Source organism: Aulostomus chinensis, chromosome 5 (genome assembly GCF_037954235.1).
Source record: "Aulostomus chinensis isolate RoL2024-O1b breed Wild chromosome 5, RoL_Achi_v1.0, whole genome shotgun sequence".
NCBI lineage: Eukaryota > Metazoa > Chordata > Actinopteri > Syngnathiformes > Aulostomidae > Aulostomus > Aulostomus chinensis.
In genome coordinates, this window is record NC_141324.1 from 30,164,030 (window position 1) to 30,186,629 (window position 22,600).

Here is a 22,600-nt window from a genome sequence, read left to right on the forward strand (position 1 = left end):
GGTTGCTACAGCAACAACTCACCGCTGTGAATGCGCAGGTGCTCCTTCAGGTGGTGTTTGTATTTGAAGGCCTTGTTACATTCAGTACACTTGAACTTGCGGTTTCCACTGATTCCCCCCGTCGTCTGGGAAACGTGACGCTGGGGCAGAAAACATAGACGGTAAAGAGAAGTTGCGGCAAGTGACGTGTCCCAGGGTGAAATACGAGAATTCTTTTGGATCTTTTTTTTAATGAAAGTGAGTCAAATCAGATCAATGATGCGGGGAGGAAAAGCTTGTTAAAGGGAACAAAGCTGATTTGCATTTATTGGAGTTTAACACAGGTTTGAAAGGAACATTGATCTCATAAACAAAGACTTTCGCTTTTGCTTGGACCTCCAAGTCAAATTGAAAGGGTGAAATAACAAGCAAAGCTGCATAAAATGACCTACAAAGGTCAATGAATTGAGTTACAACACCCAAAAAAACCCTATGAAACCAAAAAGAGGGAACAAAGCAGCCAGTCACAGTTTAATGGTTCCCTTTATAATCTAAACTTGTGGAAATTCAAGAGTGCATTCCATCGCCAAGCCAAACCTAGACGTACCCCCTAATAACCCTCCACCAAGTTTGGTAATAATCAGCGACACATTTTATGTATCCTGCTAAAAGATGAACAAAACCACTAAAAGGTTGTTGATAATCTGAATTAAAAAGTTCCTTTATTCTTTCACATCCCGGCATGTTGTGGTTTGAATCAGTGTAACTCACTCGATGGCCAAAACACTTTCAAACTTGTTTTTTTTGGTTTCTTTCTTTTGCCGGCGTCCTCAGAGCGGGACGGTACCTGCTCCTTAGGGCCCCGGTGGTGGCTCATGTGCCTCTCCAGCTGAGAGCGGTAGGTGAAGGTGTAGTTGCAGTGCGAGCAGCTGTAGTTGTCCTCGCTGGTCTCGTGGCGATACTTGATGTGCTCCTTCAGAGAGGCATTGCGCTTGTAGCCCCGGGAGCAGTAGGGGCACGTGTGCAGCTGGGAGAAGGAATCTGGCGTTCCTGAAGGAGGAGAACGTGGGATGACCTCCATGTCACATCAACTCCGCATGGTACTACCTGAACATTTATGATACTTCAACCAAAAAGCGTATTTTTGTCTTTAAAGTACTCAGAATTGAAGTGTTTGTGGATGATTGGCTGGATATGGCAGGACAAAGGTGACGAGGATCATACTGGACGTGTATTTTGACATTTGTGGATGGTTTTGTTGTTGTTAGCCGTCAGTAGCAACAAACTAAATGTACCCTGCAGGCTCTTTCCGTATTCTGGAGTCACTTCCAAGTCATGGGAGAGGGTCATGAGCTAAAGACAAGTATTTGTGAGTACTTGAAAGGCAAAATACTTTCTGAGGCAAGTATGTCTTTCATATCCACTTCAGCAATGACACCAATTGTAGGTCAGCAAATGCTTAGGATAAAAAAGGGGAAACTTTCTACCAAGAATGTAAGCAGTCCATCTTCTAGTATTTGCAATGTAAAATTTCATGGATAAATCCCACAATTCATAGCTACAGCACAATTCTGAAAGCATCTGAACTAATTTCTGTATCACCGTGCTTCTTTAGCTTTGAATAACTTTCATTTTTAAACTTTTAATGTAAAATCCAGCCTAGCAGTGACAACGCCTGCTGGTGATGGAGACACTCAGAGGCAGCGGTGAGGAGGACGAGCTCTGGGCTCAGAGGGGACGGGTGCGTACCGTTTTCATCAGCACCTCCCGTCTCTGCTGGACTCTGCTCGTCCTCGGGGGCCTCGGGGTAAATGATGGCTGTGTCTCCTTGTTGGAGAATCTCCTCCACGATAGCGTCTTTCACTTCCTCCTCCTCCTCTTCAGACACACACTCCTCCTTCACTGGAATACCGAAAACACAGACACAAATTCAGCATTTTTTAGCAGTAAAAAAGAGGATGCATCGAAGACAGTGGGGTACAAACCAAGCTGATGGTTCCTGAGTTGTTAGGTGAATGTGATGATGTTTCAGAGCACTGCCACTAGAGGGAGCCACAGGGCTGTGAGCCACTTGTTTCTCTTGTCGTCTCATCTCTGATGAGAGGCTGTTGGACTATGATGACGGTGTGACGTCCCTGGTGATCCCTGAGGGCCCGCTGTTTAGCCACATTAGCTTTGGATTAGCTTTAACGCTGAGGCAAAGCTAAGCTAATCATCTCCCGGCTTCAGCTTCAGATGTAACAGGTACTCACTGAATTATCAGCAAGAATGTGACGCTCTTTCCAAAATGTCATTCTTTTCCTGTACAGACAAGCCGAACCGGAGTCGAGGCATTCCTCTCAATTTGTTTTTCCATTCCAGTCTCATCTTGAAAAGAAATGAAGACCATACACACACTTAAGGATGTGTGTGTGAGGGGGGCAGTAGCCGAAACATGTTGATGAAGAGGTAGTCCAGGAGAGATGCGCGGCCCACGTTTCTCCTCGAGCTGCGGCACAAACCGATGACCTCTTTACAAAGATTTTCTTCTTTTTTCCTTGAAATAATTTCAATTTGTCTTTCAGAAAAGATGGTTAATTCATCCTCTTCAACCATGGCGACTGTTAGCGGAAGGATTTAAACGTCTGGTAAGAAAAGTAGAAGTAAGCTCAGGCCGGTCCCCGCGTTGTCATGGCGATGAAGCATTTTATATGGAGGCCAGACAGGTGCCAAGGGCCACACCTCTTCATGCCCGAGCCTCGCCAGGGACAGGTGCAGCTGTGTGTGAGTGTGTGTGTGTGTGTGTGCGTGTGTGAGGCCAAGCCCTGTCAAGCCTCCTTTTAAACACACAGGCTTCTGCTTCCCATGATCTCATCCAAAAGCTTTCCAAATCTCAGCCCCCTCCTCCTCCTCCTCCTCCACCTTCCACGTTTCTCTTTCCTTTTCACCTCCAATTCATCTTCCTCATCTCCTGCTTCCTGTTTCCCTTCTCTCTGTTCCAGCTCTAATTTTCAGCCTCACTTCACCTCTAACAGGAAGTCCACATTCTGACAAGAAGACCATTTTCACTGGTGGTTTGATCCGATTGTGACGTCTGTGGCTGTGAGGTGGTGAAGTCCAGACTTCAGGACGCTCTTGAGTGGCGCCTTTCAAATGTCAGTGTTCACAGGCTTCGTGACCTCATTCACCGAGGAATCGTTCTCTGGTTAAAGCGTGGAGTCAAGGTTCATTGAAGACATTAGAGGCCAATCTTCATGACCAACTCCACTGAACATCAGCAGACAGGTGAAAAGTCACTGCATCACGTGAACGAGCACAGAAAGGGAAGGTTTGTGGTTGTGAACAACATGCACGTTCATCAACGCATCGATCTGGACTGACTAACTTATTCTCTAATATCAGGCATTTCAATGACCTTCCCAAAATTTTCTGGCTTAGTTTTATTTTTCCAAAACTCCAACACGCCTTGAAATTACGATTTTCAAATTCCATCACTTTTCCAGGCTTTTTCACGACCGCATCAAGCTTGTAGAATCCTTGAGTCGCAATCAAATCACTTTGAGCTCATTCAGGTTCCCGGGAGTCAATAAATCTCGTTTCAGTATTTAAAAACCGTTTTGAGCAGCTGAGATTCAGAACACACCAAGCAGACAGTCTGTCCCGCTGCACCAGATGTTGGCTGCGAGGCGGTTCTGTCGAAACTGGATGAGGATGAAGAGATTTCGCTTTTTTCCTGATTGTGCAGACGTTTCAACACGGACAGAAACACCAGCCACCACCAAGCGTCCTCTCCTCGCTCCGTCCAAGCGTCCTGCTGCCAGCAGGAGTCCACCATATCACAAGACAGTGGGAAAAATTACAAATCAAACTTGTATCATTGGTTCTGAACCTTCGTCTGGAAAAAGAAAATGTCTTTAGTTTCGAGAATTTGGGGTGGATGTGAAACAGATCATTCTTTACTTTCTCTTTTACATTTTGCCGCTGACGAATATTCCTTAAAACAAAAAACTACACCGATGAGGACGGAACTGAAATTCAATTTTAAAAATCAGACTGAAATGCAAGCTAAAGACAAATTCAACACCACAGTAACCTTGTGGCTCTACTTCTCCTCTTTCTCGCGCTACACCTCTCCTGCTCTCTAACTTTTCCTCTCTTTCTCTCCTCCCTCCTTCATTTTCCTCCTCACTCCCTCCTGCTTCTTCACCTTTATGCATATTTTCCCACCACTCTTCAACTACACTTAATGCCTCACAAAAGGCTCCGCAGTAATGACAACCAGGACCCGACAACACACACACACACACACACACACACACACACACACACACACACACACACACACACACACACACACACAGAATATCTGAATGGAATGAAAACAGGAAATCATGTGGTGCACACACTCACATTCGCGCGCCAGCACACACTCTAACGCCGCACGCGCGCACACACACACACACGCACACACACACACACACACCCAGCGCTGCACTCCTATACCTTGCCAGGACCTGTCACTCTTGAGTCCACAGTGAATTTATAAGGCAAGATGGATTGGCGCTGCAGTGCGGCTCCGACTGCAGGGGGAGCAGCCGCCACTGATCTCCCACCAGAGGACCAGTTCAAGGTTCTAGGTTTCCTCTCCTTGCTTCAGACGGGAGGTAAGACAAGAGCCGGGGTCTCGCCATCCAAAAACATCACGCGAAACCTTTGAAGACTTCCCCCCGTGGCCCTGTGAACTTTCCTGACTTTTCCACGTCTTCCCTCCAACACGGACGGAGCGATTCCACACACCAACAATGTTACGTCCTCCTGGTGGAGGGATGTGATTCTAGGAAAGCCGGAGCTGTTTTCTAGCGCAGGTGCAGGAGACAAACACCAGACTTGAGGTAGATGAGAGCATTTCCTCACAAAGATGACCTGACGTTCCCTTTTGTAGAAGTCACTACACTTCCAGACCCCAGTGTCGATCCGTCGAGGCATAAATAATATCTGATGAACCAGAATTAGATGATGTGATCAGAAGCAAACATCCTGCCTAGAGGTCCAACTGCTCATCAGCCTGTGGGCTGGTGACAGGGATGTTCTTTAAAATCTTTACAGCAATGCATGTCAACCCCTCGTATCCATGCATTCCACTAATCATTAAAAGCCACCTCTCAACTCCATTTCACTTCGGCAACATCGTGGCGGACATCACGAGAGTCGCGCCGGCAGCTGGGAACGCTGACGCTTGGTTTTTGAGATGAACCAGGAAGTTCAAACAAGCATGATGTACAGGTGAAGCACGGCAAGCAGCTCTCCCAGCCCGCGTGTTCTGGTCTCCCTTTCAGGAAAACCTGCCAATAAGGACACGTTCAAAGGCCTGAGTTCTCAATCTGAGAATTTTTGTTGTAGGATTGGTTGTCATCTTGTATTCAGGGAAACGTCTTTTTGTCATTTTGTGAACCAGACAATCAACCGAGGCACCTGCTCACACGGGAGAGGAGGAAGAGGAGAGGAGTGGGGTCGTCCAAAGAGTTGACTGCTCAACAAAGCTTCCCGCAGCTAATAACATCCAAATTTGGAACACAACCTTTCGCTTCAAACACTGAGGAGAGACTTTCTTGTATCTTGTTAGCAGAAGAAGAAACAGAGAGAAAAGAGGGAATACAAGGCAAAGACTGGAGAAAGTCACCCCAGCAAAACAAAGGGAATACAGAGGGAAAGGAGAGCGCTCGGTGAGAGAGAGAAACAAAGTGAAAGAGTGAGCGGCGCTCATGAGCACTGCTCACTCCATGTAAGGCTTTATTCAGCAACAATGAGACAAGCCTTGAGAGCAATATCTCTGAGTGTCACATTCTCGCCGTCTCCACGGTTTTAGTATTTCCTGCCTGGCTGTAACTAACTGCTGGTGAGATGAAGGCCGATGCTTGCGTAGGCTGAGCTGTTTGCAGGGAATCGTGGATTAAAAAGGGCACTGAGACGCGGTGTAAACACAAGCCAATCAAGCGCGGCTGTTGCATGCACACGCTGCTCTGCCTCTGCTTATTAAATCTTGTTGTACTTTTGTTTGCGAGGCCTGTCGGGATTTTGAAAGTGCATGGGTGAACGCTGCAAACTTATTTTTTGGGAGAATATCTGTCAGTTTTAAATTCAAGAGTTTTTAAGCGATTTCTTGGGCTGTCTGGAAGTGAACATTGAAAACAAAACAGACACGGAGCTTCCAGAAGCTCTATTTCTGTCTGCACTTCCTGCAGCTGGCGAGGCTTCTGAAAGTACCAAAGGGCAGAATAAGAGGAAGGACGGCAGGAAATTGATTGATAAGCAACATGAGGTCCAATTGTGTTTAATATAGCAGATGTAATGCATTCTGCATGACTAAACCAGTGCGCTCGTCTACAAGTGGACATGCAGAGCACAGAAAGCTGCAGAGAGAAATACGAAGCTGCTGGCTGACTCAAGTCCCTGCAGTCACACGCAGTCCCAGCAGCGCTAATGAGGGAACTAATTACATTCCCTAATATCTCAGTCAACATTCAGGGCATGATGGTGCAACTCAAGAGCTGTCATTTCAGTCCAATTCTTCCTTGTTCTGGCACACACAGACGAGCGTAGAAAGGGGACATTATCAACTGTGTCCTCCTGAGGAATTATCGCCAACCGTTAAAGCTGCGTGGACGTCTAGACGTCTCAGCGGCTCAGCTTCGTTGGCGAGGAATCTTCCAATGTGGCACATTCACGTAAATTTCGTTCGTTCTGTAGCTGGGACGTCAGCAGCAGAGGGAGGAGGAAGGACTGGTTCTGACGCGGTCTTCCTCTTTCAGTTTCATTTCAGATTATTTCTGATGAGTTTGAGTGTGTGCATGTGTGTGTGTGTGTGTGTGTGTGTGTTTGCGTGCGCGCGCACGATACACTCGGGCTGTATCTTTACTGATTTATGTCAATCACAGTCAAATCTGAATCAGCTGATGCTGACTTCATTCAGAGACTGGATTTCTGAGTCATGGTGCGCACGACTGCTATACATTCAACTAAAGTTTATGAGATTTAAATATTGCAGTCAGAATGCATTTTTAATAAAGTTTGACTAAATAGTGCGCCACCAGGAAGCAGCGCTGCATGATGAACTGCAATGGTGATGTTCTCCTGTGCAACTTTATACCATCCTTTTTAACAGTAAATCCACAAATTTACCAGAAAGTGCTTCGTCTTAAGGAAACAGGATTCATTTATTTAGTAAAACACGTCTGTTTTTTTAAGGATTTTTAACGATAGTTCAAGCTCGTCAAGCACTTGCCTGCATTTTTCTTGGGAACCAAGCAAGTAAACTCTTGACGTCATTCGTTTCTTACACCTCAACAGAGTACACAATGACTGCAGCGAGACTTTTCCTCTGAACGTCACTGCGCTGCCATGCAGTGACGTGACCTTTCAAACAGGTCATTCCACGAGTTTGTCTGAGGCCTTAATCTCACGCTAACAGATGTTGATGGAATGTGTTTCTAGGCAGGTTAGCTTCACTATGTAGCACAGCCAGTCAGAGGTGAGGCGGCGGGGGGGGGCAACATCTGGCTTTGCAGGCGAGTGGGAGTCCCCGAGGAGGAGAGGAGGATGTAAAAGTAATCTGATCAAAGAGAGAAGGAAGACGTACACAGACACGCGCTGCTGCACTCACATGTTGGCCAACAACAGCCACACTGCTGGTTGACTGCATGTTAACGTGAGCTCACGATCTGCCTCCTCGAGCCGTTCTGTGCGGCGTGAACACACCGAGCGCCTGAGAGGACAGAATACAAACACGGGCAAGGATATGCCAGCTGCAGCTTCATCTGGGAGTCAATCCTGCATCGCCGTCTTCAACAGGTTGGAGCTCACACAGCGATCAACAGCGTATCAATAACTGATCGATGACGGATCAAACATTCTGTTGCAGCTGTTTTCCAGTACACTTGACCTGCGCGGGATGAAATATACAACGTCTGCTTGCAATTTTTCCACAAAATATGGACCTGAGATGGATGTGTTGATCCCACTGACATTTTATCAATATTTTTGTGCCAATAATCAATACAACTTGACATTAACAGCTGTTTTCTGCTTTTATTCAAATGCATATTAATTAATAATATTAATATTAAATGCATATTTTAAACTTGGTATTAATGAAACCCACTGCAGCACCAGCATATTTAAAACGTCCTGATAAATTTTTTTTTTTTAAATAAAAGTATTTTCAGGTAGAAGTTGGACGTATCACAATATCTGATGTTTTTTCTTTGTTTGTAAAAATAAAATTGGCAGTATAAAAATAGTGTTGTCAAGAATAGAATAGTGTCTGAGAGCGAGAGAGAGAAAAACCAACCCAAAAACAAAAACCCAGATGCCGACTAAACTGAACCTAACATGTTAGATGAAATGTAAGGTTGACTTGTAAATCCTGGGAAAAGAACCAACACCCACACTTGCGGTGCTCGTCCTCTGAACCCCAGGCTCAACAAATGGAAAACCTTTTTCTGGTAAAACTGACAGCAGTGCTTCAAGACTGCAGTGCACCTCTAGGAGCACGATGCTGAACGTCTTCTCCTGAGTAGTTCTTGTAACTGCGCGTCACGGAGGGTACAATGTGAAGGTTACGTGATGCTCAGAAGAATTCATCCACCATTTTTGCAGCTTCCCAGGAACACATGGATCACCTCGAGCAGCGACTCAGTGCTACCGTAGTTTTAACGGTTCAAACAAAAAAGCCACTTGTATCACAGTTGGAAATCATTTTGTAAGAGATGTGAAGTGAAAACTGCCTGAAAAGACTTTTACTGTGGTAGAGAAGTGTTACTAAAAGGCGCGTTAGCCTGTTAGCTGGTGGCGGAAAGTTTTTTTTTGGATGCGAGGGCTGAAGATTACGAGGTGAAAACCTCTCTGTGACTGGCAGCAAGATTAAATTTGAGGCATTATTGAAGTGTCTGTTGCCTGCACTCCCATCTTTCTGTCTGCTTATCTGACAGTTTTCCTTTCGCTGCGCTCAGACTCTCGTCTGTGGCGGCTCCGTATTTCCCTGCTGATGAAAATGCCTCCAGCTTCTCTGCACACTGCCACTGTGGAGCTCCGTTGGTAAATGCATGTTTATGTGCTGTAGGTGACCGCGTATGAGCCTCCTTCTCTATTACAGCCACATTGGCGTCACATTATTCAATTAGGTGGAGATGATTGTAAAAATGTGGGCTGCTGCAGAATGCAGCCTGCTTCCGTCCTGGTTGTGTTCCCCTTGATTACAGCTGCATGGATAATCTCACCACCTGTTCAACAGTGTCGACTCAGACTCCGGCACAGTAAGCTGACTTTTAAGATGTATTTACAATCGTGGTGAGGATGATTAAGTAATTCAGGCGGTGTTGACGTGTCAGCCATCAATGTCTGTCTGATTTCAGCCCTGGCTTTTGTCTGAGCGGGAACCCTTGGAGACTTTGTGCAACTGAAATTAATAACAGACTGTGACCTCCCTGAACTACGTCTCCTGCCAGAGTGCAGCAGGGTCAACGCTAACCTGCCCTCCGATGTGTGGCGACCAGGCTGTGTGGCGACAGCTTGTGTAAGCTTGTGGGAGCAGCGAGCAGCTCCTGGCGAGGAACCTCTGTCACTGAGGGAGGCTGAAAAAGGGCACCGCTGACAAAGAACAAACATGCTCAGTAAGCCTTAACCAGGTGGAACCGATATTATGAAGATCCATCACTGCGAAGTAGGGAACAGCTGACCTTCATGAAACCAGCGAAGAGCACCAACATCGTGACTACCAGGCGTGAGAGCAGCCACCGGTATCACAACTCTCCTGTGCAACATCCACTTGGTTTGGCCTTGTCTTCCTCAAAAATCCTGATTCTCCAGTTGCAACACAGACACCCACCCACCACACACCCATATTATATATATGTGTGTGTGTGTGTGTGTGTGTGTGTGTTTTTTCTACACATACTCTATGTATACAGGACATGAGGGATATTATTATGAAAAACCGGCCGCATGCTTCAGTGTTTCTGTGTCTCGTTAGCTTGATCTGCAGCTTAGCTCGGCCTGAAGCAGCGTCTGTCAAAAATAGACTTGAGAAGCTGCATCTGGGACGGCTGCATTTCTCCCACTAGAATATCTGATAGTCTAGAACTGCAGCGAGCAGCTCTGGCAGCTGCCGAATGTCACGGACTGACCTGGCGGAATTTGCTGGTGATCCTGTGCAGGATTGCAGGGGGTTGGAACAAGTCCAAGCTGATACTGGGTGAGAGGTGAGGAGCAACCTGGACGAGACACCGGTCGACCACAACCATTCAACCATTCCTTGCCATCATTCACTGTCACCCTGTCTGCATGTTTTTGTTCTGAGGGAGGAAGCTGGGGCATCCAAACAAGCCCATGGAGCCTCAACCAGGCAGGGTAGAAGCAAACCAACGCCCAGCGTGTGCTGAGTGATTATCACATACACCTTTGGTCCCGTAGTGGCATCTCACCTCCGTTCCAGGAGCCGTTGTGGGGTAATACTGTCATGGCGGCATCCTGGCTGTCCTGTGGCGTGGTCCCATCAGTGTTAGCAGCCTCAGGCTCCTGCAGGCTGTCCTCCTCCACGATGTGTAGCTTGTCCTCGTCATCGGAGTCTGAGCTGGCCTCCAAGCCATTGTTGAAGTTTGTCACTGCAGAGAGGAGAGACGGGAGATGATGAACATGCTGCACCCTTGTTGAGGACAGAGGCCCCCGCTGCTGTAATCAGTGTAAGATTAACATCTGGGACTCACAATAAAGGCAATTAATCACAATCAAGACACTCCACTGGGCCTCCATCTGAGAGCCTGGTGTCAGTGCAGCTCTCTCCCTTGTTTCTAGCCTACTTGCCCCCTTCAAACATAAACCCTCTGACAGAATTGTGCCTTTTGACAAGTCGGATGATGGCACCAATTTGATGACTTGTGGTGCTTCTTGATTACTGTAAAATAAAAAGACAAAAGCTTTACGACGCTCTGACGCTTCATGTCCGTTCACTGCTGCACATTTACAGTAAAAACACAAGATGAAGACCTGATGTTTCACATCATGACAGTTATTTTCTTTAATTTCCTGAAAATGAGACCGGTGCTCTGGGGTATACACAACTTTGCAAACCACTGGGGGGAGGGGGGTCCATTGAAAGCTGCGTGGCTGATTGAGCTCTCTTGGTCTGCATCAGTATCCGGGTCGATCCGGCACACATTCTAAAAGATCTGAACCACAACACTTTGTTGATGAAGATGACCGCCATTTGTGGCCAGAGGGATTGTGTCTCTCTTCAATGTCTGCACTAATTAGCGTAGAGTAGAGTAACAGAATTCACTCTGCTGCTCTTAGCGGGCGTCAGTGCTGCAGTCGCTTGCTATCAGTGGGAACGAGTATTGGTGTTCTGGTGAAGTAGTGAACGCAATCATGGCCACGCTGTCACGTCCGAATGTAAGACCCAAGCGACTCTCATGCTAAAAATAAACAATATTTTTCATGTTTCTCAACAGGAAAAGACAAGTTATCGTTTCTCCTTTGTAAACAAATTGGATGTTCCACTTTTTCATGAAACAAAAAGACAAGCACATGGTGGATAAAAATGTTCTTTTTCAATTCATAAAAATCACATTTATTTATCCTTGCCATCTTTCAACTTCAGTAAACTCATAAAATCTTTTTATCTACTGCAAAAAATTATTAACTTCGGGAGCCTGGAGATTAAAATCCAGCTGCAACAACCACTTGTAGCCTCCTGATCCGAATCCACACTCATTATTTGCTACAAATTGTGCAGCATAGAGTTTTCATGACATCAATCAATCTGTGACTCAGAGCACAAACATTACTCTGCTTCCACACACACACACACACACACACACACACACACACACACACACACACGGGGAAAAAGACCAAATGGGACAAACAGCAGCCAGAGGTGAAAATGATCACTTGTTCATCAACTCAAAAAAAAGTGAGTCTCTTTGACAGTGAGCTGTGGTTGGTGTGATGGCTCTTTAGCACCAGCTGAGAGGGAAAACTGGAGCTACTGGACCGGTTTGCTTGAACTGAGAGGAGAAGAGTGTATGTGTGTGTGTGTGTGTGTGTGTGTGTGTGTGTGTGTGTGTGTGTGTTAGGCTCAAGACCTGTGGATGGTGGAGTTGTGGGGATTTACTGCGATGCAAAGAATGCTGAGCACTTTGCTGAAAGTTTTTAACTGTTTTTCACTGTCAGCATGTGAGCACTTCAATGAATATATACAGTATATATGTGAATGAATAAGTGTATGGTTGTGTTCGTGTGTGTGTGTGTGTGTGTGTGTGTGTGTGTGTGGGTGGGTGGGTGGGGGGGGGGCTGTTCTCCATAGGGAGGCTGTGCATCTTAGCGGAGGTGCTGAGGACGCCTAATGAGGAGGAAAGCGGTGGTTGTTTTTTCACAGCTGACAGGTGCGCAGGTACACACACACACACACACACACACACACACACACACACACACACACACACACACACACACACACATATCCCAGGCCAGAAAACAAGCTCCATACACATGTACCTCTGCACCTCGACATGAAGTGAGAAGCTATTTCTGGTAGCGCCTCCATTAAGCACTCACGCACCCTGCAGACCAGCTGACACACACCTAACTCACCACGATACACACTGAGCATACACAACCACCTCAACACACTATCATTCACCCCTTTCAGCACAGGTGCTGTCCTTTCCAGAGACAGTTTGTGTCTTTTGTCTTTGTCAGCAGACCAAACACACGCCTACTGGAGGCAGCAGGTTCCTAAAAATCAACAAACCGTGTCCCTCTTCAGTCAAACAAAAACACACAGCATCACAAAGACAGGCTTGTGGAAATTCCAACAATAGGAAGGGTTTTTCTTTCACATAAACAGCCTGTGACCGCTGTACACACCAGAGGATGCACCACTGTCTAACGGCTGAGTTACTGCAACAGCTCCAGCTGGAGGGAAGAGGAACGGGACAGGAGAGGCAGCGACACCCAGCACATCCCACATCTGGATTTACTTCAAGAACCTGGAGGCTTTTCAATGAAGGGCAACAGTCCACAAAAGGATCGCCTCCGTCTCATGATCCTGTGAATAATCACAACGGCTAACGACTGATGCTTGATTCACTCTCGGGTTTTTATGGAGTAAAATTTAGTACTTAAAATTGAGAATCAAGTAGATTAGTAAATCACACCAATGTTGGTTTAAACTGCCCGCAGCAATCTTTTAAAGTAGTCAGCCTGAATCGTGAAGCAGGATCCTGACAGGTGTATTTTATTCCAAGCCATTTAGACGGTAAATTATAAGCCATTTAGCTTCTGTTTGCAGAGGTAAATTATGGTTGCGCGTCACTCATTAACTACTTGTCAAGACACAGTGATGGGAAAAAAAACCCCAAACAAAAATGAAAACACAAAGTGTGTGTGACACGCCAGCTCGTGCCTCACAGAACTTTGCATACTTTTCTCTCTCTTACGTTTCCCCCCATTTCAATGATGACTTGATGATTTGGTAGCAATTCAATAAAAATGTTCTATATAATGTGTCTGAGTACATCATCCTCTTTCTCACTGAATTGAATTTACTTGTCTGGCGGATAGGAGTTGTTAGAAAGTGATCATGGGGAGAAATTATAAACTTCCAATTGTTGACAAGTGTACTTCTGTTTGTCTGTAGAATGAAAATGTGTTCTGCAATAAATATTAACATCGACAGTGATACACTTCCTCTGTTGTTCAGTTACCCAAATACTGGGTAGTGAAGTCTTTCTAAGAATCAGAAGCACAAATCTAAGGTGATTTTGCATATTAAGGTTCATTTACGGTAATTTATTATCTCTAACATAATAATGAACATAATGATGAACTTAATGATGCATGGTAGAAGTAAAACAATGAGGAAAAAACACTCCGGAGGTTCTTAATCCTGTCTCTCTTGGCCTGAGTGAAAGTGAAGTTACTTTGACAAAAGAGAGGGGGCAGCACTGAGCCAGCTGCTCTACAACAGCTTCCCAGCACATGTGATGGCAACACACACACACACACACACACACACACACACACACACACACACACACACACACACAGACCTGTCCACATCATCACGACAATGTGTCAAGTGACCTGTTAACCCTCCATCTGGGGGTCTTCGGAACGGGGGAGGCCAGTGAGGAGAGGAAGCGGGAAGTCTAGACGATCACATTCCTCCCTTCCTTCCTGCCCTCCATCTCAGTGATTAAGACTCTATTTCACTGCAGAGCCCTTTTATTTTTCCTCCCAATTAATATTTATTTTATCTGCGGAGGGAAAACAGGCTTTATTATTCGGGGAGATGTCCCCTGAGTGGTGACCCCCGCGTCAGATAAAGCCGACTTCGTGAAACAGGTGAACACAAATTCATTTTGCAGTGGGACCTTAGGTGAGAGAAAACGCAAACGAAGCAGACAAAAGCAACATGGAACCAAAAACAGGGTGTTCACTCTAAAGGTGACACATACTCAAACACACCTGCGTCCTCTGCACCTGAAGCGTCCGATACAGCCTGGTACACACCGACGTTTACAGTTTTCAGACACACAAACGCTTCGCCTTCATCTCGCCACTTATCCAGTAACCAGAACCAGACACCACTCATAATAAAACTGTGCTTCGATTGTAAGGTGCACTGCCAACAGCACTTTGCTGGAAGGCTGAACTGAACCCTTAATTAAAACAAGAGCAGCACTGCAGAGAGAGTGAGAGCAATAAGTCAGCGGATGAATTTCATAATTTCCTGTCTGCCTGCTTGATCAGACCTCTCATCAGATATTCCCACTGAAAATTAAAGCTGGTGTCCGGTGTTTTTGTCTCCATCTTCTGGTAGGGAATGTTATGACAAGCATCTGTCCACATGCGCTAATATCACATGTGGCCGACTCTGCGGCTGGAACATAAATCGGATAACGACTCAACTCACGATCAGAATTTGGTCACATTTGGTTTTAGTGTCTTGAACTGGAATGAAACCGGATTATAAATCCACATTCAAGGTTTTTATAACAAGAGAGCAATGTGGTAATTATGTGATTGTGTTTCAAAAATCAAATAGGACAATTAAGAAAATGTGACTTACAAATTCAAAATGTTTGATTGTGTTTTTCTGTATGTACATACTGAATAACAAATCCTCTTTTTTAACCAGATAACATCATAAATATTAATTATCAGGCCAACAGTGGTCAAATATTGCATGTCTGCAAAAAAATTCAAATATCATTACTTGTTTGGCCGTTCATTCACATGAAACCTTGCTGCTAACTTTAAATACATTGTAAATAGTGCTGATAAAACAGTATAGCACCAACAAAAAAAAAAAAAAATTCTCCCCCTAAAACAGGAAAATCAATAAAACGCGAAACAAACTTACATTGCTTCTTTAAATCTACTTTTAATTAATTAATCCCACATGCCGTTCTCCTTTGCTGTAAATGTGAATCCATGAGCCGGCACCTTCTCAGGTGTTAAAAAGGGAAAAAATAATTGCAGCAAATATTTCCTCTTTGGAATCCAGACAGAGTAAAAGCAGCAGCAGCAGCAGCAGCAGCAGCAGCAGCAAATCATCTGAGCTCCCTCAGCGTCTCCGTCAGTCAGCTACACCCACAGCAAAGCACGTGACCCCCGGAGAGGAAGTCATGAGTGTCTGACAAACCACAACAAAGCCCTGACTGGACCACATGGTGTGGTATGTGGGTCAAGGGTCAGCTGCTGTGCAGTGGACTATGTGTATGCAGATTGAGAGGGGGAGGACAAAAATAGTCCACTATCAGTCTGCAGGAACAGGAGATCAGGACTGTATCAGCCATGATAACAAGATAAAGAGTCCACAGGCATGCTAGTAGCTCAGTGACAGTGTCACAGTTGGAGCTAACAGTTGTTGCCTCATGGTGGCGCTAGAGGAAATGTGAAGAGATCAACAGAATCCTTAGCATTCATCTAGGAGGAAACGTGTGCCTTTACAAATTTAAATCCAGACACACTGACACCCCGAGCTACACTGCTAGCATGGCTAACAACATGCTGCAGTCACGGGTTTTCATGCTGACGAACACACAGTGAGCAACTTTGTCATTGGCCGTCGTTCATGTCGGACGTGGTGATTGGCTCCTACAGCTGAGCGAACACTCGTCAAGTTCCTTTATTTTACTGTACACCCCATTTACTCATGATGCATTATTAAAGAGTCATGACCAAAGAAAGACGTGTGAGCAAAACATCAGACTGCATGACAAGACCACAGCTCATGTGTGCGTGTGTGTGTGCGTGTGTGCGTGTGTGGACCGAGTGCAGCTGTGCAGCATGGGATGCCTGCCAAGCCCCCAACAGACAATTAACCCACTGTGTGTGTGTGTGTGTGTGTGTGTGTGTGTATGTGTGTGTGTGTGTAACAGCCAAACACAAGAGTGCATCACTAAAGCTGTCTGTCTGCTACTAGATGTGGCCAGTTTTAACACAGTGAGCAGCTGCAGGGGGAGCAGGCCCCCTTAAAGAGACAGTCACGCATTTTCATGCTCAATGCTGGAGTGACATGTTTTCCGCCAAACAGCGACAAAACCCAACTCGCCAAGAAAGGAGTGAAAATGTTCAAATCCCAGAAAATATTTTGCAGTGAAGATCAAAATATTTCCCAGAAATATGATGTCACTCTGCTATAAAGGAGCACAAGTTTCCATCAGATTTAACTCATTCCACCACAACGTCTGCATACCTGAGCCACGTTAAGAGAGGAGGGACGGCGTCTGTCTGTTTCATGCTCAAAACTGTCCAATCAACTGTCAGATTAACATTTTTAAAAGAGTGACACAAAGATGTTGGCCACAGTTGCGCTCTTTTCCCACGTTAGACAGAATGTACAGTATGTTGATAGTGTTACATGCCAGAGAGCGAGAGGTTACAGATGGCTCCATCTGAGGGAAAGCAGCCCCGGCTGCAGGACTGGAAGTTGTTAACGACGAAGCTCTGACTCATATTCCTGAGGTGTCTGTTAAAAGTCAACATCATGAGGTAAGACTGAGGCTGCGTCACCGACACAGACAGGACAGGAGGGGTGTGGTCGCCGAGTTCCCTGGCAAGCCACCATGGGTTTCCATGGCGTCCTTTCCTAGACACAAGTGACCACCTCTGGATGAGTGCACATGACAGGGGCTATAAATGTACCAGACACACACACACACACACACACACACACACACACACACACACACACACACACACACACAGACACACACACACACACACACGTACAGGAAAGCCCCTCCAGCTGCAGCCCGCAGTCTGAGTCCCAGGACCGCCCCCCCATCAGCCACATGCTTGTTCATATAGGTGTTCCTTAGAATGAGACATGCGTTATGTTCATTTGTGTGGAATTCATGATTGGCGGTGGATCTATCGCGTTTCAGGGATTAATTGTGAGTAATCAGCTGCTTCCTGGCCGGACCGGGCACTCAATCAGAACCTCTCAGACCTCTGACACAGGGAAGCCGCCGGCCGGGCCGGTGGTGGGCTGCACCAGAGTGGTTATGTCATACAGCTTAAAGCTTTTTGCTTTCTTAGCTGAGAATTAGCTGGAAAGCTCGATAGCACTGCAGCAAGTGGGGCCCAGCAGGTGATTAGCTTAGCTTAGCATTAGGGTTGGGCAATGAGATAAGATACACGGTGAGACGACAGCAGTCCTTCTACCAGCAGATTTGGCAATTCTGTCTCTACAGTGTAGTGTGGCTGTCTTCGACCAATCCTTCATTGAACTAACAGTTACTAGATCGACGTGCAAATGTAGCTGTGCCCTGTTTTCTGGGTTGTTTTGGGGTTTTTTTTTTTGCTGCTTTTCCTCATTAAAATGTCACAAAGTTTGTGGTGAACAAAATAAACAAACAAAACATTAGAGAGCAACCCTCCATGTTGCTTCAGTCTAGGCTCTCCATACCACATGTTCTCCACAGAGCCTGATACTGGACCAACATCTCGACAAGTGCCTGGATAACAGCAGCTTATTCTTGTCATTTCATCCATTATTCATCCACACCAGCTTGGCAGGTCACCAGAAGGGTTCATTTGAGAGGCTGACGACCAGGAACAGGGTTGGTCCCACTGAGATCAAAGATCTTTCAGGTAAAACTGTTAGCTAACCGCCACAGTGTGAAACGTGTGACTGATGGATTTTGAAAGTTTCAGTTGTTTTGGAGGAAATGCAGAAACACGACATGAAATTCACGCTTTATTTGAATCACATGGGTCTAAAAGGGTCCGTAACATTTGGTTTGCATCATTTTGTCGATGTCAGAGACTGAATATGTGCGTGACGAGACAGATTTTAGTCTTATGATTTTGATGGGAGCCAATTAGATTGTTTACACCAAGACACGATGATCATAAACAATAACAGCCGATAATGATAACAAAAAAAGGGCTCCCACAACACCGGTAAACTTTCAGCCATTCACTGATATTTCTCATTCTCCTCTGGATGAATCTAATTACTTTTACGAGGGTATACGGCTCCTGGAAAGTATATCACAGCAAATACCAGGAGCGTCTGTTCCTGAGAAAACTCCACCGGGGCGTCATCAGTCAACCGCACCAATTTCAGCCATCAAGCCAGGGGATGAAATGCATGCATTTTAACTACTTTAATCCAGTGTAATATTTTTAAAAAACCAATTCCTTTCAACCGCTCAAGCAAATCTTATTTCAATGCATATGTTCAGTACTCAAGAGACAGAGAGCGACACATTTCTGGCGTCCATAATTAAAATGATGAAGAGGTAAGATAAGAGATAAATTCAGTGTTTTTTTTCTTTGTGTAAGTAACGGCAAATATTTTTTTCGGACTCCTTCTCACTCCAAATGGTGGAGCATATTTGGAAATGAAACTATCCGTGCAGAGTTTCTTCTCTTAAAAGCAGAATACAGGCCTGAAGTCGCTCTGACATCATTTCCAAACAGGTGGTGCAATGCTGCAGCTGATGTCATTTACCCAAAGCTCCCATTTCCTTTAAGTGTAGCTAACTGCGCCATGACTCACTGGACGAAACTACACCTGACAAACCACTGAATCACTGTGCAACCGAAAAATATGTCAGTTCATTACTGGTGAATTTATTCTTGACATATCTGTGCACTGGTGTGTGGATTACACCAGTGGCGTGAGAGGCCAGGGCTGAAAGAGATGGACGATCTGCTGGCAAACTACAGACTAGGACGCGGTCTTGTTCATGGCGTTTTGGTTTCTGAAGGTCTGTGTACACAAGACAAGCTCGCAATCCTCTCAGATTATGAATGGACTGGGAGCCACAACCGACTGTCGTCAGTAATTTTTTTTTTTTAATGAAAAACGACTGCAGTAGATTGGGGATTGCAGCCCACACGGCTGAAACACACCAAACTCAACACTTTCAAGAATGAGACAAACACAGAGGTGTCAGAGCTAGCAAATGATTTAAGTAAAGTATTTGGTTGGAAAGGTAGAAGGTAAAGGGAGTGTGGCCTACACACTGCAGACTACGCTAGCCATGTAAGCTAACGCTGGGTGTCAAATTATTTGCCTCACACACTTGCTGATGTCAGTGTCAACTTGCCACGCCGACTGGTCCAAACTGGAGCAGACTGGTGCAGACTGGGAGAGGCTCGGCCGGATGGTGAATCATAAATAAAATCCTGTAAGGAATGAAAATCTTCTCTTCCATTTCCATCATCAGCATCAGCAACGTGTGCAAAGCTTTAGCTGACATCTAATTTGTAAGATTCAATTTAAGCGCGATAGTGTGCATGTGTTCAAAGTTGTAAACACTGGTAAATGTCATGGACACCGCCACAGCGTGTGTTTATTAATTCCTTGTGTCTCTAGTGTGTCCCTCTTGTGTGTGTGTGTGTGTGTGTGTGTGTGTGTCCTGGCTCCCTGATTGCTAATCACCCTGCACACCTGCAAACCATCGAATCATCAACTCTGCAGTGCAGCAGCCCTTCATCCACTCAACGTTAGATCGTTGTTTGTAACCGTCGTGCTCCTGTACCACACCGCCACCACATGCCTGCCGCTGGTTATCCTACTCTTACCGCTGAATGCGTGACCGTCATCCAGACTCGCTCACACGCTCATTAGCCACCAACTCTCCTCTTCTTAATCCTCCTCCCAACCCATCTTCAGACAATGAACACAGACTGTTATCTACTCCTCTTCTATCCTGCATTTAGGATCCACAGGTTGATCGTAAAAGGTAGGAAACACGTGTGTGTGTGTGTGTGTGTGTGTGTGTGTGTGTGTGTGTGTGTGTGAGAGAGAGAGATGAGTCACTCTCAACAGGGGGTGGCAGTACTCTGGGGTATTACATAACGTTCTCAGCTCTGATCTCAGTTCTGTTTCAGCTGCCTGGAAAAACCACTGACTTGACTGCACACCTGTGCTACATCATCTTCTGTCTCATCACCTGGAGCTCATCAGTGAATCAACAATCATGACAAGGAGACACCAACACTGAACCTGGACATGCACAAATCCACAAGTCATCTTACAGTGGGGCATCAAGATGAAGCGACAACACTGGCTATGTTTACTATTAATCCAATTAAGACAACACTTAGGGCTGCACGATACAACAACATACGACAACAGAAACAAGGCCATCATTCAGCCTCGACAGCATTCTTAGTCATTAGACGGCACCATATCTATAGATACAGACAGAGACATATATGGTCACACAGCTCATCTGAAGGTGCTGCAACTTAAACAAAACTCTGGCCAGCAGGGACAAAACCACAAATTCCTAAATCAGGGTTTTCTTCTGCGGTATGGTACATGGTGTGGTTTTGGTAAAGTCAGAGACAACCAGTAAAAAGGTTCACCACTAATGCATGACCACCTGTGCAAAAATCAGGTCAGGCGTGGAGAGTGCGAACACGTGAGACAAAGAATCCTGGGGATGCCAGGAGAAAAGGGCTGCAGCTGCAACTTCCTTCAGCAAGTGTGGGTAGACATGAATCTAGAAATCAAACAGTTCGGCTCTAAACATCCATTTTCCACTGCTTATCCGTTAAGGGTTGTGGGGGGGTGGAGCCTATCCCAGCTGACATTGAGTGAGAGGCGGGGTTACCCTGGACGGGTCACCAGTTCATCGCAGGGCCATCAGGAGCAGTTAGGGGTTCAGTATCTTGCCCAAGGATGCTTGGACATGGTCACTGGGGGAAGTGGGGATCGAACCAACGACCCTTAAGTGCATAGACGGCCACTCTACCTCTGAGCCATGCCGCCCCAGCTCTAAACATAGTTTTCTTCAAGCAAACGCTGAGGGGGAACGCAGGAATGTGATATGGGCGAGCATCTGTAGTCATGAGTGGAACTCTGAGCTCTGTAGCACATAGACAAGAAAACAAATGGATTTGGATGTTTGATAAGAAACTCATGGAAAAACCTTGACAGAAATATTGTCTTATTCAGAATAAGGTCTGCAGCTGGTTCACTGTCACCCAAGGAAATCCATGGTGACGCTCCAAGTTGTGACAACAGGACCGAAATTCAACAGCAGGGAGTTCGTCCTCCTGACTCACAAGCATTATGTCATTCCCTGTCTTCTTTTGATAGAAAGTTTCGTGGCCAAAATGTGCAAGACCAGACAATAAAAAATATTCAACCACAAGTAGAAGACATTTAGAAGTGCGTAAATGAAGACCTGAAGGGAGCTGGTGCTGCTTGGCTCTGCTGTTTGAACTGAAGTGAAGAGCAGAAGCCTGAGACAAATCTGCAGTTAAAATGCTCAGCGGGAAATGCAAGGTCAATGGGAAAATGGTCAAGTAATTTAATACTCAATCGTACGGCAGTTACATCAAAAATAATCTTCAATACTCCAGTTTAAATGTGAAACAAATGCAGACAAAAGCTCTTTCAGGTGGATGACAAAGACAAAAGCCACTTGACTTTAATAGTCTGAGTGTATTTACTTCTGTTCGGCGATGCTTCAAGGTTTCTATTTAACTGAAGTCAAACAGAAAGCAGCTCTCAACACAGAGCACTGCCATTGCTCACATATGACCTGCGGAGCTGGAGACAGCAGCAATCTGCCCATTGCACTGAGTGGGCTAAATATGGGCTCAATGAGCAGAATAATTAAACGGGAGAAAGTCCATTTGTGTTTTGTTGCAGGGATTAGATGCATACTGTCCTTGTAATCCCATCATGCTCACATTAAAGTGAGTGGAAACACCAATATTACAGATCGAATTGCATCAAAAATAGACCGACATTTAAAGCCAAATGTGAGCACAATCAAGTATTTATGTAAACTCAAAGTTACCAGGGTTGCAGTTGAAAGGTTTAATGCTATTTATGCTGCCAGGGCCTTTCTGTGCATAAGACCTGACCTTTGACCCTGTGGGGGAGGGGCACAAGACAAAGGAAATTGTGCTTTTGTGAGTGAAGATCCACAGTGGGACACACAGACTGATCCGTCCCACCCATGTGATGTCAGTAAAAAGTGACGCGGCGATTCGATGTATGTTTGGTGTTCACCTGCTGTGCTGACAGACAAAACTCTGTGAGTGTGTGTCTGTGCACACGTATGTGTGCATGTGTGTGTGCATGCGTGTGTGTGTCTGT

The 22,600-nt window shown here is 45.6% G+C and overlaps 1 protein-coding gene and 1 long non-coding RNA gene across 6 annotated transcripts in view; one reads left to right on the top strand and one right to left on the bottom strand.

Moving 5' to 3' along the window:
- zeb1a (zinc finger E-box binding homeobox 1a) overlaps nucleotides 1-22,600 on the bottom strand; it is a 60,451-nt gene that overhangs the window by 7,259 nt on the left and 30,592 nt on the right. For 4 of the 5 annotated variants that reach the window (XM_086204537.1, XM_086204540.1, XM_086204538.1 and 1 more), the window contains exons 2-5: nucleotides 10,437-10,616; nucleotides 1,729-1,881; nucleotides 827-1,029; nucleotides 23-140 (exon numbers count right to left, since the gene is read on the bottom strand). In XM_086204537.1, the coding sequence (XP_086060663.1) occupies nucleotides 23-140; nucleotides 827-1,029; nucleotides 1,729-1,881; nucleotides 10,437-10,616 (654 nt within the window). Of the gene's footprint in view, nucleotides 1-22; nucleotides 141-826; nucleotides 1,030-1,728; nucleotides 1,882-10,436; nucleotides 10,617-19,562; nucleotides 19,782-22,600 lie in introns of those variants that run through there. The other variant, XM_086204539.1, reaches the window with a different exon arrangement.
- Nucleotides 20,030-21,670, top strand: LOC147262129 (uncharacterized). Its single transcript, XR_015115970.1, has 3 exons — nucleotides 20,030-20,225; nucleotides 20,374-20,448; nucleotides 21,446-21,670. It is a non-coding gene; the product is annotated as an uncharacterized LOC147262129 (long non-coding RNA).